Here is a 16868-nt window from a genome sequence, read left to right on the forward strand (position 1 = left end):
ATAATTAAGTAAAAAAAAAAAGAATTATTTATTATTATTGGTAGTATTGTATCTATCAGCCGTTAAATTATGAATCTTTAATAAATACACTTAAAATAAAAAGGACATACGTAAAATCCTCATAAACAAGACACTAAAAGCCATTTCCATTTTCGAAAATAGCTTCTAAACTCGATAAGCCACTCTAAAAGCGTTTTCTTTCTTTATGAGTCGCGATATCCACAACCACCGATATATAAATTTACTTTCTCTACCTTTATGAGGACCAAAAAAACTAAGAGGGAAATGAGTGAGGAAGAATTTACCGATCGATCCGCGCACACGCTGATATTATCTATACACACGTGCACACACGTTTTGGCGGATAAATATTAGAAAAAAAGAGTTATGGCCGATTAATTTTGAAGCAATCAAGGTATATATATGAAAAGTAAATTTATCTCCTCAGTGAGTGCTAGCAAGCGCTGGCGATCTACATCGTATGATGAATATTATATATTTATTATGTATTTAACCTTGGCCCTCTGTGTTCTCAGGTGCTCTCGTATACTCTTTTTTTCTGGCATGCAACAGAGTTGGGCAAATTTAGCTCAGGATAGAAAAAACAATTTGTGCAAAATAAGACGGGGGCCGGAGGGCGATGCCATATGCTAAGGGACGCATGCAGGAGGCAGGAGGCAGGAGGCAGGAGGCAGGAGGCATCAGGAGCACAAGCCTGTAGGTAATTACAAGGGATGCTCTCTGGTCTGTTACTGCGGGCTGTGAGCACGTAAGTGGGGAGAGAACCAAAATTTTTGGTAGTAGGGAGGGCGACCGTATATAAGAGCATCCGTCCTCGGTAAGGTCACAGTTGATTTACTATTTTTCGAGGGCTGAGCTGTTACATTTTATACTCCGTGTTCATCAACACGCTCAACACTCGTTATAATTATTACAATTATTATAATTACTCAACCATCGATAATTATCAGTGCACTTAATTAATATTTTAGTGTTGTGATAAATATTAATATAAATTACTGGTGAATAAAATTAAAAAATAAATTTTAACAAAATGTTTGGGATGTGGATGATAAGTTTGGTGATGTGTGTTACGGTGGCGGAGAGTTTTGATCTCGGACCGATGATCAGGATAGCACGTTGCAGAATTCAGTGCATAAAAAAACACAGCTTTGACGGTACATGCAACTGGTACTCTAATCGCAGTGAAACAACTTGCAATGAAGTAAGTACCGATTTATCAACGTCATAGTTTCCCTTTCCGCGGTTCCTAAATTTACTTTCAACTTGTATAATTATCTATTACATTAATATTTTATCTTTTATAATGATAATTATTATTTACGTCTTATTTTATTTTGAAATAAATGCTACGCTAATGAATTTCAAACATTACTCATAAATACAAACGTGTCACGTCAGGGGGTTACAGTATACCAATGAATCAGAAATAAATCCGAACAGATGGGGAACGCCGAAGCCGAATACCGATTATCTCACGCACATAAAATTGTCTCCCTTATTGTCAAGCTGGGAGAAGGCCGAGCTGCCCGAGTATTGCTCATTTACAGCATACACATGAGGGTGTCCATTAATTTTGAGGAATCGATTCGATCAGAAAAAAAAAAAAAAAAAACTTATATATATACATGATGAATATACTGGCCCACGCACTATACAAAATTATCCATTGAAATTTATGCTCCGCTTTAGAGACATCAGACGACCCTTTTTACCATTAGAATATATTATTATTTTTTTTTTTTTTGTTATCGTCACTCAAGTCAGTATAAAAATATTATTACTAAAAACCCCGAGCACACCCTAAAAATAAAATATTCAAATAATAATCACTCTCGGTTGAATCAGCTATTAACAATTCAATTTACCCGTGAATAAATAATTATAATGATAATAATAAATGTTATGGTGACGGTGTAGATTTGTCTTGTCTAAATTTACCCGCCCGGGGTGCCGAACAACTGGAATAAATCATTCGGGTAAGGAATGCCGGGCATCTACGCTCGTCAAATGTAAATTGTCACTCGTAGCGTTTCAAAAAATAAATAACGCAAGTTGTTTTTCGGCTGAAAAAATAAAAACTCCTGGTAATGATGTGTATATAAATAGTCGAGAAAAATTATCTGGTTTTTAGATTTTCGGAGCTGATGGTACTGAATTATTTTAGAGAATCGTCATTAGCGGTCCAGCGGTTGTTTTATTTTGTTTTTGTTTTGTTGTATTATACCAAGAGCAAAACTCGCATCAGACGGTGGTGGCGGTCTCGCAATCAAGGTAGACGAATAGGAAGAAAAAATAATGTGAATAGTTTGAGCGGTTGGTATAGTAAGGCTCCCAATAAATTCGAGTGGAAGACAACGGCGACGAGCGTGAGCAGGACTGAGTTTAGAGAAAGAGAGAAGCCGGCGTGTTATGTGTGGCTTGAAACAGGTTGGAGCTAATTCCGAGTCTGAAAACCCTCTTACCGCTAAGGGATCCCCCTTTTATCCCTTCGGTGGTGGTATTGGGTGCTGCTCAGCACTGCTCAGGACCACGCATCGACCCCGGTTAAATCGCTCGATTCAACAGACGGCTTGATGGTTTTTATTCCTCTCTACTCGTTCTATGATTTTTTTTTTGTTTTTTTGACCCCCCTGGCCTCTTTCGACTCATTCCCACCGGTGACCCGCGCACTCAACTTTTTTATTTTCATTTTTTGTACTTTATTTGTTTATTGTTGTTTACTTATTATTATTTTAAATATTTTTTTTTTTTATTATTATTATTATATGCTGGTCAATCTCTTAACCTTCTTATTGTGCTTTCAGTGCTGGCAAAACTGCGAATCTCTTGAGACACAGTTGGAGGCCAAGAAATCCATTTGCGAAAGAGACGACTATCCTTGTGTGAGTATTATATTTTAATATTTTAATTTGTATATTAGGTATATAAGCTCTTATTATTTTTTCTTAAAAGAAAGTGAGAAACAAAGAGGATAAGACAAGTTATGGCCGTGTTTGTTTTGAGAGATGCGACTCATTTGCCTGCGAGTTTTATAAATATATATTTCATAGTATATCTCGTTAGTCGATCTAACCAATTCATTTAAATTATTATTTTTTTTTAACCGTTTAAATAAAATAAACTCACCTTTTTTATCCTCATTATTATTCAATTGTCATAATCTTTAAATATTTAAAAAAAAACGTCCTTCATTTACGAAATTTCGTTCCCTATCGGAGCGTGAAAAGTACCAATAAATATTAATGATTTATTGGCCAATATTCAAGGTCTTTGACTAATTTTTCCAACCAATCTCACGGAAATTTTAGCAATCTGGCGCGTCAGTTCCGATTATCCTCAAGCTTGAAAATGCCCAAACGCTTATCCCTTGGAAACCGAAGAAAAAGTAGCATTTTGGTACAACGCATCAAATCTTTCTCAGGTCCTCACTTAAACGTCTTTGTTCCGGGCAAGAGTAGAAAAAAAAAAAAAAAAAAAAAAAAAAAAAAAAAAAAAAAAAGAAAGAAAGAAAAAAAAATTATTGGTCTATTGTTAAATGAGAGAGAAAAATCTTTGGCCGCCTCCAATATCCTCTCCGAAGTACCTGCTAATTTTCATGCTAGACCGAACATCCCGAACACGACCTGACAAGACCCGAGACGAATTTCATTATTCGTTTCTTCTCTCTGGCTGTTTTACAGGCCGGTTTCCCGCCAATACCACATTGAGATCTGAATCTTCACTCAGCTTCCATCACATCAAAAACCCTAGAGACTAATAATTTTTTACCACATTACCACGACAGAAACACCAAGAAAAAAAGGTCGAGTTAGCTTTTTTATCGGCTTAATTTTTCTTATCTATAACGTTACACAAGAGTGACACACAACTTTCTTCTTCACGATACCAGTACAAGCTCTCCTTCTTATTGCTACGGCATCAAAACAGTCCCTGTTAATATATATACATATAAATATCTCCAGCAAATCGTATACATTAGCTGAGAGCTGTAGAAGATCGTTAATTAGTTCAAATGGCCCGGAACGACCATTATTTTAAACATGAATCGCCTCCGGCAATCAAGGCCTTGAGGATCCTTCAACTTTTATTTTTTTTATTGCTCTCGTATTTTTTGTCTACTTTTTTGCTTAAACTCTCGAGTTTTAATCAAGCATACTAGAGTATAATTTATACGTAATTTCATTTAAGATAAAATACTTATAGTGATGATGAATTATTGAATTACAGTGTCCAGCATGCCAGACGGCCTGTCAATACCACAAAACGAGGACCGAGGAGGAATATTTACCGTCTAGCCTTCCAGCGCCAAGCAGAGGGCCTCTAAAAGTTGATAATCATGACATCGCAATTCTGATGCGCAAAGTGGGCAAACCTGCTGTCAATGGCGGGTGGAAAGAGTCTGGTTTCTTTTCGGGCAACCAAGCGCCCTTACTCAGACAAGACACTTGGATCATCATCGTATCCGCAGACGGAGTTAGACACTACAGTTGGGAAGAGTGGACTCCGACTCTCGAGTGGATGGCTATTCTCGATGATAATCCATTTGTCGACGCAACTCTTACGTGGTATGACGTTGAGGAGCAGCTTGCAAAACATCGCGACCTCGAACGAAAAAAATTCAATGACTATGTCAGAGAATTTTATTTAGAAAAATACGGAGAAAGAGTCCTCGTTGAACTTAATCAGGATACGCCAATTACCGAAGATGTTTTCCGAAGATTTTTTTTCAAAAAGCGGACAGACGAGACCATTCAACCCTCAGAAAAATCAGATGAGCCGCGTTTGAATCAGCCTGTTAACAATAGCGACGATGACAAAAATTTTGACAAGCCTTTAAACAAAAAAGAGATATTTGTTGTGTCTTGGGAACCGGAAACTGGTGGTCCAATGGGAAATCAAGTTGTTGACACAAAGTCAGCGGAAATTTCTCTTCTTCCCGACACAAAATATTTCGTAAGGATCGCGTCCAACGATGGCCCCGGTAGTTTTCCCATTGAGATCGATACCAGGACCTTAACCATCGATGAGGAAAGGATGAAAGCAGAACGTAAAACTGAGACTGACTGGTTTTTTTGTTTATATCTGGCCGGTACATTGAGCTTGATTATGATGTTTATATGTTGCGGATTACTGAGTTGTGATAAAACTAAAAAAATTACCGATGATGAAGTCAGTGATGTCACCACCATAACAGTGGTATCACGCTTAGAAGACATGTAACATAACAAAAATGTATTTGAAATTTTAAATTTTTGTAAATCTAAGGGTAAAACGCACATGGGGGCGCAGATTGTTTATCCCTCGATCAAATACACAGAGAAGGCAACCAGTCAAATAAATAATATTTTCTACATTAAAAAAAATATTAAAAAATTTTAAATTTAAGATATTTAAATTTTTAATTTTTTTAGTGCTATGTACACTTTATATAAAATATTGTATTACTGAGAGGTCACTACTATATGATTATAACGTCAAATTTTGATTTTTTTCGTGATTTATATATGTCGGATTTACGATAATTGTCTTACGTAAATGAGTGTAATAAAGTTGTGCGTCACATGTGACTTAGATGTTACTTGTGTGTTTTACGTTACCGAAAATATTTGGATCGTTAAATGTTACTTATTACGTCTTTATTACGTTGCTGTGTTCACTGGGAAATTGTTTATTAGTAATTTACCCAATTTTTTAATTTCTTTGTACAGTTATTGTTAACTATTATTATTATTATTATTATTAATAAGTATAAAATGTAAATAAATATTAAAATTTGCCAAGTATTTGCTCAATTAAGAGACGAATAGACTGTCTATGAGAGTTCCTGAATGTATTTAATTGTAAATAAAAACCAAAAATGTAAATATTATCTATAAATATCATATGTAAATTAATAAATAAATAGTAATATGACATAAATGAAATATTTAAACTGTTTTATTTATTTCTGAGGGTAATAACTAATAAATTAAGTTTCGTTAAAATAAATTATGCTCTAATTTAAATGAACCACAAATTGGAGATCGGAACACAGCAGAAGAGCGGAAAACAATAAATAAAAATATGATATACGAGTGGCATAAAGGCTCGTTAGCAGGTCGATAAAATCATAAAGATTAAACATGGACTCAAAGTATGCCACGACCTCGATGCCGCGATTCCGTTATCCCTGTAGCCGTGGACTTGTCTTCTTTACCTTCAGTCTTCAGTGTGGAGTCGAGCGAAGATGATACTTGTCCTCGCTTATCTATTGCCTTTGTTTCTCGGTGCGTCTCATCTATCCATTGCACCTGGTTATAATTCGGTGTCACTTGGATTTGGATTTATAACGACATTAGGACTCGGTGCTTTGCCTCTTGGATTTGCTGCTGGTCCGAGGTAAAAAAAAAAAAAAAAGGATTACGATAAAAGTACTCGGAATTCCTAAATACTTATAATCTTATTATATTATATTATATTTTTAACTGATGCTAGAAAAATTTAAAAATGAAAAAACAAAACATGATTATAAATATTTTAACGTAGATGGTCTTCTAGATACGTACCAAAATGGAAAAAACAGGCCTGTGAAATTCCAGCTGCTCAACATCCTGGTTCACATTATGTTTGTGATGAAGCGGGTGAAGTTAAATGTCTTCCAGGTAGAGAGAGTTTTTTTATTTTTTTTTTTATTATACAATTTTGTTAGTCTTAATACTGCGTATGATGGGTACTATAATTATATGGGTCCGATTAAGGATGGACCGGAGACCTGTGCGATGTTCCGCTGTGTCGAAAGGGCTGCGATCCGCTTCAGGGTTACTGTCGAAGGCCTGGCGAGTGCCGATGCAAGCTGGGTTTCTATGGAGAATTGTGTGACAAATGTGTTGCTCTTCCGGGTTGCCAACACGGTGGGTGAGTAGTTGACATTTATTATTATTATTTTTTTTTTTTTTTTTTTTTTTTTTTTTTTGTATATATTTTATATTAAATGTTACAAATATTGTGTGAAATAAATGAATTTTCTAATAATATGCTGACATTGCACATTGTACGATTGGGCACATTGTATAATGTATAATGTTATGCTGAGCGACGACACTGACCTTCAAACAGAGGTGATCAACCTCGGTTTCTCTTACTTTTTATATACATGACAGAGGACAACGATGACGTTTTGCTAACGGGATCATTTAAACTCGACAAATAACGCAAATGATGTCAAGTGTTATTAATATGTTATTCTACGTAATCATAATTACTATAAACTCGATTGTTGATCATGCATGACCTGAAAATATGTATTTTCATATGAATAATTCCAGATGTAATGTAAGTTTCGAGTGCGCCTGTGATCCAGGATGGAAAGGATTATTTTGCTCAGAGCCTATTTGCGATTCCGATTGTCATCCTAGTCAAGGATATTGTGAAAAACCTGGTGAATGCAGATGCAGACTTGGTTGGCAGGGAAATAAATGTAAACAGTGCTCGGTGCTACCAGGATGTGTTCATGGAACTTGCCAAGGACCTCTTGAGTGTCGATGTAAACCTGGTTGGACTGGAATTGTTTGTCAGACTCGTAAGTCTATATAGATATACATATATAAATTTTTTTTCTACCTTTGGTCAAGAATTATTTTTTAAATAAGTGGAATATTTTGTGGACAGCTATTTGTGCACCGGGATGCAGCAGAGAAAATGGTGGATGCCGAAGACCTGGTACTTGTAGATGCCGAGTCGGATGGACTGGAGCAAACTGTACCGAGTGCGTGCCCTATCCTGGTTGCGTTAATGGATCCTGTCGCAGACCTTGGGAGTGCAGATGTCAACCTGGATGGACTGGGGATCTCTGCGATGAGAAACTTACCTTCTGTGATGATCATCCGGACATCTGCCAAAATAATGCGACTTGCGTCAGTATGACCAAAGAAGATGGCGATTACAGGTAAATTTAAATATAAATTAATTTTAAGATCATGAATAATTTTATTTATTTTATTATTTTTATTAAAATAGATGCATTTGTTCAATGGGATATACTGGACGCAAATGTCAAATTCAAACTGTAGAACCGGCAGCGGATTTGATGCCTCCAAAACTTGAAAACTTTGAAATGTCAAATACCTCGATGACAAATACCATGACAGAATCAAGTGTGGAACAAGTTACAAATAAAATAAACCGTACCACCTCAATTTCTATGGTAAATTCCCATCAAGGACACTGGGATTTTGAACAAGTGACCGAAGAAATTCAAGGAACGACAATAGAACCTTTGGGGCCGATCGTAATCACAGATCCTCCTTCTACTGTTGATCCGGCAGCAACTGCTGGTAAATGGCCGATAGAACTAGAATCGGAAAATCCACTAATCGACAGTGAAATCGATAATGAAACTTGAGTCAATAATTATTGAGCCATAATGTTTTTCAATTATTTATTTATTTATTTATACTATTACTCCAATTATTTATTATTTATTATTTTGTATTTATTTATTTAATGCATAAATCGTAATCATGATTAATTAATTACATGGAATTTTTCTAATTGATTGTAATCTCATGTATGTCCTACAGAATTACAGAACTAAAACTGCATCAGATACATGTATATTCTATGTATTTATATTTAAAAGTACCGTATTTACAGTAATATTCTCATACTGAATCAATTATAAAAACCGGACTATGACTAATAATTAAATTCGCGGTACTTTAAACCTGGATATTCATTGAATGCTAAGTCACGATCCCGTTTTTTAGTCAAATTAAAATTAATAATAATAATAATAATAATAATAATAATAATAATAATAAAGATAAGGATAATTAGAAATTTGAGGTGGAAGCAGATTTTTAACCAGCCAATTATAGTCACTGAACCCGACTGTGGAAAATGTCCTACGCAAAAAAACACGGATATCAGAAACCGATTTACGATAAATAAAAAATAAAATAATGTAAACTGGAACCACTGGAACCACTGTTGGAAGTAGACAACAGGCAGCCTGTTATATATCCTACATAAAACTCAAGTATATATTAACGGTCGAGTGAACACGAGTCACTGCGCTGCATCAGGATTAAGTCTACTCCATGTACTCGTGTTGCCAGTACCTATTACTATTACCTATTACTATGACTACAACCCACGTAACTGGTCTTATACTCATACGCGATCTATATAATGTTACGTAACAATTTTTATTCACTCAGGTATAATTTGTCTTATCATATTTAGTGTCGAAAAAATTTATACTTTTCAGACAACTGCTGTTTGTCAACTTGATTGTCTGATGAATTTTATTGCCTTCACATTCTCGATATTATTGTTGTTGTTGTTGTTGTTGTTGTTGTTATTGTTATTGTTTTTATTGTTGTTATAGTTTTTAAATGTCAAGAGTGCGAATAAGTTTGGACATGTGATGAAATAAAAAATTAATTAATTATGTTGGCACAAGGTTATCGCGACGGATGCTGTATCTGTTGCTCATCAGACACTAATTATGCACATTTAATCGATATTATATATACATACATATTCATATATAATATTTGGGGTTTTTTTTTTTTTTTTTACTTAATTAAAATGTTGTTTTCAGACATTGCAAAACGTCGGTTAGATTCGTTTAATCGAGAATGACACACCCACGTGTTCAACATTATACAGACAGCTAGTAATATTATCAGTTTAATTCTATCAATTTAACTCAATACTTCCTCTTCCTATTAAATACAAACTCTTACTTATTTATTTATAATTATTATTAATTTTATTTTTAATCGGTATTACAAAATAATTAAATAATGATTATATACAGTTTAAAACTTTAAAAACCATCAACTCCATAATTAAATGAATGAATTTATTATTATTTTAAAAGGTAATTATTCTGATATTGATAAACTTTTGCAAGTAATGAGTGATTTAATTTTTTTTACGAGTTAGACGGACAATTACGTTGAATAATGATCGTAATATAAAAAATTAAGTACCTGAGAAATACAACTGCGAGAGCTCAAACTTTGGTATACTTATAATTATTAGAGCATAAAGGCAAACTAGATTAAAAGTTGGCAAGAGTAATCGAGAGTGTTAATTTAAATAATAGACATATATGTTTTTAATTTTTTTCTCTGGTTATAATAAAAGCAATGACAAAGACATAGAGTCGATGTCTTAGTCGTAGTCGCTTCAGCTGGCTGGTACAAGAAGGTACTTGATCTAAAATCAGAAATTAGAATAGCTAATTGACAAGAGGATATAGAGCGAAACGACACAGATTCTTCAGTTAAAACATGAAACCCTATTCACTATGCTATTATTTTTATAATATACCTATACTTTAAGTAAAGTACACACTATACTATTACATCAGACAGCAATTGAACACGCACTCGACGCATTAATACAACTATTATTAAGTAACCATATGCCTTTATAATACCATAAATCTTTATCATTTTATTTACTTAATGTTTTTTATCTTTGCTACTTAAATTTATTCAATAATTTTTTTTATAAATTATAATTATAGTAAAATTAATAATTCAGGTCCTTGGTTATTATCCGATCATGAAATTTAAAATTTTTGTTTTCTCTAAATATTAAATTTTAAAAACAAAAATTATCTCTCTTTCATACAAGTTGCTTTCAAGTTTATGCGTTTTATCTAATGCTTTATGCTAATTGTTAATAACTTTTTAAGCCAGTTCTGCTGTGTAAGATAAATTAATTAACTGTTTAGATTTTTGGTTATCATTTAAAAACTAAAACCTGTATTATCGATAATAATATATTTTTTTAAATACAAAAACTTCAAGGTCTATGTCTATGTCTCAAAGCTGTTAGACAGGCTTTCAAATATAATATCTATAAACATTGATTTAATTAAGTAAATGAATCAAATCAAGTACCGAACCAACAAAGCATGTATTCTTTACAACAAGTTTATGACCTATCACAAGGAATTCCCTTTTTCTCTGTGTCATGGTCACGGAATTGAATTGTTAATCTAACTATATGCTCTCGTGCTTTGATCAACATTTAACCTTGCTATTGTTCAGTCCATTAACGGGTTCTCGTGTATACAAGTCAATATTGTAATCATTCAATTAAATTAAATTCTTACATTTATAATTTTACATCATTTTTTTTTATAAATTACATGACAACTACACTCATTGTTTTTTCCTAAATCAAAACGGTGTCTTTTAGAGATACTTTTTTTCCTTTCCTTTTTTTTTTTCAAGCGATGCATATAAATATAAGACAGAGATTTAAACAAATTCAGGGTGCGCCCTATACGGATCGATCTTGTTCTCACGAATCTGACTACGAAGCTGTGTGCATACTACTAACAACACGGACTAAACCAAGATAGAATTGAATATGTAGCAACTGGTACTTGTACAAATACTAATCTATAAATACAATTGTCTGTATATATTTTCATTTTCACTCTCTCATATATGCGTATATATTCACTCAGGATAAAATTACCCACGATATTCTTTATTCTCACGATTTAACTTGTATACCTTGATCAATGTTGAATCAGATGTATAGAGACTATAGAGAAAAAGAGTCTTTAATTAACATTAAAAATTGTCAAAAAATATAGGAATAGTGGTAGTAGTGTATACACTTTGGTTTAACTGTGGATGACGTAAATCTAAAAGCACTTTGATGTTTTTTATTAAATATCTTACTCTCGATAAATCTCATGGTCGGCGACATAAATTATTAAACGATTAAATAATTAATAACCATCAACTGAAAGTTATAGTCTTATGAAACAGAGCAAATCTTCGATAATTTTCGGATGTGTGTATTATGTAAATGGTTTAATTTTTTCACAATATTTTATATATAATTAGAAGCTACAAATTTGAATTTAAATCTTAAAACACTTGGCCTTAAAAAAAAAAAAAAAAAAAAAAAAAAGAAAAGAAAAAATGCAGACGAACACGCACATGAGAACTCAATCGCGAGTGTGTTTATTACGCAACCGGTGAAAGAGAAAAGTAGAGGATGAATATTATAAGGACACTTGAGACTAATCCAATAAGTAAAACCGCTGAAAGATTATCCATATTTCCGATTATCCGGTGGCGTCGGTTAGTATCGAGTTACTTTATATAAATATTTTCTTTTTAATTTTATAATATCGCGGATTTAATTTTAACTGGTTGCAGAAAGAGCGTCAGAAATTTTTAAATTAAAACTGTCGAAATATATAATAAAATGCTGAATGAATGAATAGAAACAACAGGAAATTGATGTTAGGCGTAAACCTCTGAAAGTAGGTTTAAAAATAGTAATATCTCACACACAGGTCTACATTACTCAGGACGTAGTATTTACTAATCAGGACCTCAAGGGGCAGAACTTCCGATATTGCAAAAACTATAAAAAATAAATCACTCGATAGAGTCGCATTAAAATTTTATTACGATTTTTATATAATTAATAAAGTAATTGTTGATAAATAACTTATAATTCCTTGAGGTAATTAATTAAAGCAAAGAATGGGATAGTAAATGCTTAAGTAGATGATTGCGTTGGTGAATCGTCTGTAGAGCCGTAAATGTATGGAACTTGATGAATATATGTATATATACTATGTAAACTATTATAAAAAAACATATAACGATAGATTTACATACAGAGAAACGATCATTAAGGTGACGTGTTATACAACAGCAACTTGCAGTGTATATAAAGTAAGTAAATATGTATAAGTATATTATGTATTATTATATACAAGCATACAAGTATACAGAGATATATCGGATCTTGGGTATAAAGTAATAGATCGCGAATACATGTATTAGGTAAATGCGTGTAAGGTAAGTAGGTGTGGCGTTAGAAGGAACAAATAACTATTGGTTATTGTGGCGGGGTGCTATCGCCAAATGAAAGTAAATTCCCTATATAAAGGGTTGTTTGAGCGAATATCAGCAGAACAGTTTTAACTCAACGAACGAGTAAACAGTGCTTGGTCGTCATGAAGGTTTTGGTACGTTAAAAGCTACTACTTTGTTATTTTTTAAAACTTTTTAAATCAATTTTTGATTTATATATATATATATTTTTGTTTGCAGATTTGCTTGATGCTTGTTGCTGCGGTCTTTGCAGAGGAAGACAAAAATGTTAAAAAACGGGGTCTTTTTGGTTTGGACCTCGGCTACGGAGAATACGGGCACGGTTTCGATCACGGATACTTAGGACATGATTTGGGACACCACGATCATCACACTGTTCATGTTAAAACTGTTGCTGTTCCATACCCAGTGCCTAAACCTTATCCAGTTCATGTTGACCGTCCCTACCCCGTCAAGGTACTGATTATTTTTTGATTTATATATTATTATTGTATATAATAAAAGTAATTAATTATTGGTTTTATTATTTTTTTACAGGTCCCAGTTGCTGTACCTAAACCAGTACCAGTCGCTGTACCAGTACCCCAGCCATACCCAGTAATAAAAACCAAAACTGTTACTGTTCCCGTCGACCGACCTTACCCAGTACATGTTAAGGTTCCAGTACCTGCACCCTACCCCGTAAAAGTAAGTTTATTAATTAAATTATTTTACAGCGAATATTAAAAAAAAATTATTTAAATACTAATAAAAATGAATTACTTTAAATTAGGTACCTGAACCCCATCCAGTACCAGTTGCTGTTCCTCACCCAGTTTACATCAAAGAAAAGGTTCCCGTTTATATCAAGAGCTACGATCATGGACATGATTACGGACATGGTGGTTATGGACACGGTTTCGGTCATGGATATGGACACTTTTACTAATAATTTAATTATTCAGTAATTAAGTTAAATCAAGATCTAGCTTTGAATCAACTCTATTAAAAAATACCTATCTCCTATCTTTACGATCCTTACAGTATTTTTCAAAGTTTAACTTTATGAATCATAATAAGAATAATAATAGTAATAATAATTATGATAATAACATCTGAGACCAAATCGTCAGTTTATATAAGCATCCGACTTATTGATAAAGATATATACATGTGACCTAGCAAAATGAAAATACTCTAATGTTTGTGTTCAGACTATTTGTAAATCTTAGCGAATTGATTAATAAATTCAATTTTTTAATGTTTTCATAAAAAAAAAAAAGTCTACATTTATTATTCCCTAAAAAAAAAATAATAATAAATAATATAATTTTACGACAAATAAAATATATTGTCCTATTACGAAAGTATTGTAAGTATACTGTTCACCTTAATACATTATTATTAATCGTGGGAAAACAAATGCAATGTTTCGTCATTGACTTACATGTATAGATTTAGATTTTATTTGTACATGCGACAAAAGGGCACGTTACATTCTTTAGATCTAATCGATGACGCAGTCAGCTAAAAAATCTTATAAATAAAATTAAAACTATATTTGTATAATATTCTATATAATAAAACTTTTGAAAAACATTCAATTAAAGAAATTATAATTCGGTATCTATATGAGAGTACGTCAGTTCTAAAGTGACTTAAAAATATGCTCGTGATTAAATTATATTCTCCGATCTCGAAGGCCGGAAACAATAAATCCAAGCACTTTCATTTGTGTCTTGACTTTTGTATTTTATAGAAAAAAAAAAAACTAATCTACGTCAATTCCCATCGAAGCAATGGCAAAATTATAGTCGATTCCCATGGTGTATAAATGTGATGACGTAGGATATGTGACGATTATTTTTTTATTGTGGGACTATTAGAGTTGCACAACAAATCGTAAATTAGTGTCTTCTGTCGTCAATGGTTCTATCTGAGTGGACTTGATCAAGTCCACCACCTCCATCACCACTACCACTTTTAACGTCATCAAAGGGTTTGTCTTAGTATATATAAGCACTAATTTTTGGGGTATTCTTCACATCTTCACAACCTCGAGTTCAATCACTAACTAGCACAACAAGCTCTTCAATATGCAGTCTAAGGTATTAAAAAAAATTTTATTTTCATCATATTTATAAAAAATAATAAAAATTGTTTTTTTACATTTATAGGTAATTATTATTTTTATGACTTTGGTGTCACTGACAATCGGCGCAGTGGTAAAGAAAGAGGACAATAAAACACCAACAGACACAACCAAAAAAGACAAAAGAGGATTAATTGATTTGGGTTATGGATATGCATACACTCCAGATATCAGTTTCAATACTTATCCATACTCCTCAATATCTAATGAATATGCTGTTCCCGTATCTCATCAATCTGTGTCTGTCGAAAAACACATTCAACTTCCCGTAAGTACATATATTATTTTAACTGGAATTAATTTTCTAATATCCTTGATAATGATGATAATCCACGATAATATTTAATTTAAGCAGGTGCAGTACCAAGTATACGAGCGTCCTTATGGTCTTAAAGTAACGAAACACCTTCCAGTAGCAGTCGCTCAGACATATCATCCTGTACCAATTGTGGTTAAAGTTCCTGATACCTATGCAGTACCATATGTCAAACGCGTTGTTGGAATAACTCATCCTGTTATCGTCAGCAAATAATTAAAATAATAAGCCTTCTTTTAATAATTAAACCTCATAAAAACTGGATACTGTCTATAGATTTTTTTATAATAAAAATTTTTACATATTAAATATTAAATATTATCATTATTCTTTTATTTAAATAGCCAATTTACAAACCAGTTTACACTTATTTCATACACAATATAACCAATAAATAAAATTACTTATAATTATAAAATAATTGATAACTAATGATTCAGTTCGTTTGAATCAGAGAAATTAGTTTGACTTTCTTCTGTTTGATGATTTTCGTGAACTTGATAGTGCTGATTGTTTTCTTGCTGATGATGGGGTCCATTGTAGGGAACTGGATACGGAATAGGTCGATCTATTCTGACGGGATGCGGTATGGGAACCGGGTGAGGAATCGGCACGGGCTTGGATATAAAAAATGGCACCTGCTGTTTAAGTTCCACTGGTACATGCTTGGATACCTCGTAGGGTATATGCTCAGGCACTTTAACTATCTGGGGAACGGGGACCGGTATCGGATGATTTACTGGCACTGGCACCGGAACATGATACGGGACCTGTTAAATATTTAAAAAATAAAATATTATTTATTTATTTATTTATTTATTTATTTTATGATTGATGATGTACCTTTACTGGATATGGTACTGGAACGCGAACAGCGATCGTCTTGGTAATTTTAATAACTTTCGGAGGTAAGTCGGCGATATTAAATGACTGAGAAATCAAACGTGGTCGTGGAAACTGATAATAATCCTCTTTAGAAGCCTCGTATGCGTAAGATGTTGAAAGTAGAGTCATCAGCTAAAATAAATTTTATATTTTAAGTGAGATTTAGTAATAAAATTACGAATTTATTTGAATATTTAACTTACGATAAAATGAAACATTTTATTGGACTTGTGGCAAAACAAGATCAATGTCACTGCTCTGATTATGAATCATACTAGGATGATGAAAGAACAGTTGCCGGTTTATATACCAGCAACTCTGTTTTATACGTTCACAATGAAAACACTTTCATCTTTCTTCCTACACTCACTGGACACTATCACTGCTATAAGTTTTATTTAAGGAAAAAGTAACATTATAACTTATACTTCCGCGTTTGATATTTGATCGTTTAACTATAATCATCATCTACAATTGCTACAATTATAACATTCTTAATTATGTAGATAATCATAATCTGTAAACACTAGCATTGAGATAAATTCAGTCACGAATATTATAAATTTATATTAAATAATATTTATGTTTAATTAGTTATTGCTAAAATAACGAGATCACAGAGGATAGATTGAAGATTGTAAGA

The 16868-nt window shown here is 32.8% G+C and overlaps 5 protein-coding genes across 7 annotated transcripts; 4 read left to right on the forward strand and 1 right to left on the reverse strand.

Moving 5' to 3' along the window:
- Positions 1–872: 872 nt before the first annotated feature.
- Positions 873–5942, forward strand: LOC103578768 (uncharacterized). The gene is made up of 3 exons (XM_008559940.3): positions 873–1225; positions 2829–2906; positions 4252–5942. The coding sequence occupies exons 1-3, from the start codon at positions 1055–1057 to the stop codon at positions 5242–5244; spliced, it is 1242 nt and encodes a 413-aa protein (XP_008558162.1). The 5' UTR covers positions 873–1054; the 3' UTR covers positions 5245–5942.
- Positions 5943–6237: 295 nt separating this feature from the next.
- Positions 6238–8534, forward strand: LOC103578769 (neurogenic locus protein delta). Of its 2 annotated transcripts, none has more exons than XM_008559941.3 (6): positions 6238–6402; positions 6550–6665; positions 6762–6918; positions 7329–7582; positions 7672–7948; positions 8020–8534. In XM_008559941.3, the coding sequence occupies exons 1-6, from the start codon at positions 6251–6253 to the stop codon at positions 8402–8404; spliced, it is 1341 nt and encodes a 446-aa protein (XP_008558163.1). In that variant the 5' UTR covers positions 6238–6250; the 3' UTR covers positions 8405–8534. The 2 variants fall into 2 exon arrangements, with proteins under 2 accessions (XP_008558163.1, XP_014299878.1); XM_014444392.2 differs by having other exon boundaries at positions 6562–6665.
- Positions 8535–13001: 4467 nt separating this feature from the next.
- On the forward strand, positions 13002–13821 carry LOC103578807 (uncharacterized protein DDB_G0272724-like). Its single transcript, XM_008559993.1, has 4 exons — positions 13002–13027; positions 13113–13349; positions 13431–13580; positions 13666–13821. Exons 1-4 carry the CDS (start codon positions 13016–13018, stop codon positions 13819–13821), a joined length of 555 nt encoding a protein of 184 aa, XP_008558215.1. The 5' UTR covers positions 13002–13015.
- Positions 13822–14928: 1107 nt separating this feature from the next.
- LOC103578770 (uncharacterized) lies at positions 14929–15594 on the forward strand. Of its 2 annotated transcripts, none has more exons than XM_008559942.1 (3): positions 14929–14980; positions 15050–15292; positions 15377–15594. In XM_008559942.1, the coding sequence occupies exons 1-3, from the start codon at positions 14969–14971 to the stop codon at positions 15554–15556; spliced, it is 435 nt and encodes a 144-aa protein (XP_008558164.1). In that variant the 5' UTR covers positions 14929–14968; the 3' UTR covers positions 15557–15594. The 2 variants fall into 2 exon arrangements, with proteins under 2 accessions (XP_008558164.1, XP_008558165.1); XM_008559943.1 differs by having other exon boundaries at positions 15380–15594.
- A 174-nt stretch (positions 15595–15768) lies between these two features.
- LOC103578809 (tetra-peptide repeat homeobox protein 1-like) lies at positions 15769–16303 on the reverse strand (the record flags this gene model as incomplete). The annotated part of the gene is made up of 2 exons (XM_008559994.2): positions 15769–16110; positions 16184–16303. Coding segments are annotated over 2 exons (462 nt in total), but the record flags the coding sequence as incomplete, so codon positions are not given.
- Between the last annotated feature and the right edge of the window lie 565 nt (positions 16304–16868).

This window comes from Microplitis demolitor, chromosome 4 (assembly GCF_026212275.2).
Source record: "Microplitis demolitor isolate Queensland-Clemson2020A chromosome 4, iyMicDemo2.1a, whole genome shotgun sequence".
Classification (NCBI taxonomy): domain Eukaryota; kingdom Metazoa; phylum Arthropoda; class Insecta; order Hymenoptera; family Braconidae; genus Microplitis; species Microplitis demolitor.

Bases quoted from the DNA above. Each gene is read 5' to 3' on its own strand.
- LOC103578769 (XM_008559941.3), top strand. From the start codon at position 6,251: ATGATACTTGTCCTCGCTTATCTATTGCCTTTGTTTCTCGGTGCGTCT. The intron at 6,403-6,549 runs GTAAAAAAAAAA...ATTTTAACGTAG, and splicing joins GGATTTGCTGCTGGTCCGAG to ATGGTCTTCTAGATACGTAC. The intron at 7,949-8,019 runs GTAAATTTAAAT...TTATTAAAATAG, and splicing joins AAAGAAGATGGCGATTACAG to ATGCATTTGTTCAATGGGAT.
- LOC103578768 (XM_008559940.3), top strand. From the start codon at position 1,055: ATGTTTGGGATGTGGATGATAAGTTTGGTGATGTGTGTTACGGTGGCG. The intron at 1,226-2,828 runs GTAAGTACCGAT...TTGTGCTTTCAG, and splicing joins GTGAAACAACTTGCAATGAA to TGCTGGCAAAACTGCGAATC. The intron at 2,907-4,251 runs GTGAGTATTATA...ATTGAATTACAG, and splicing joins AAAGAGACGACTATCCTTGT to TGTCCAGCATGCCAGACGGC.
- LOC103578807 (XM_008559993.1), top strand. The intron at 13,350-13,430 runs GTACTGATTATT...ATTTTTTTACAG, and splicing joins ACCGTCCCTACCCCGTCAAG to GTCCCAGTTGCTGTACCTAA. The intron at 13,581-13,665 runs GTAAGTTTATTA...ACTTTAAATTAG, and splicing joins CTGCACCCTACCCCGTAAAA to GTACCTGAACCCCATCCAGT.
- LOC103578770 (XM_008559942.1), top strand. The intron at 15,293-15,376 runs GTAAGTACATAT...ATTTAATTTAAG, and splicing joins AAAAACACATTCAACTTCCC to CAGGTGCAGTACCAAGTATA.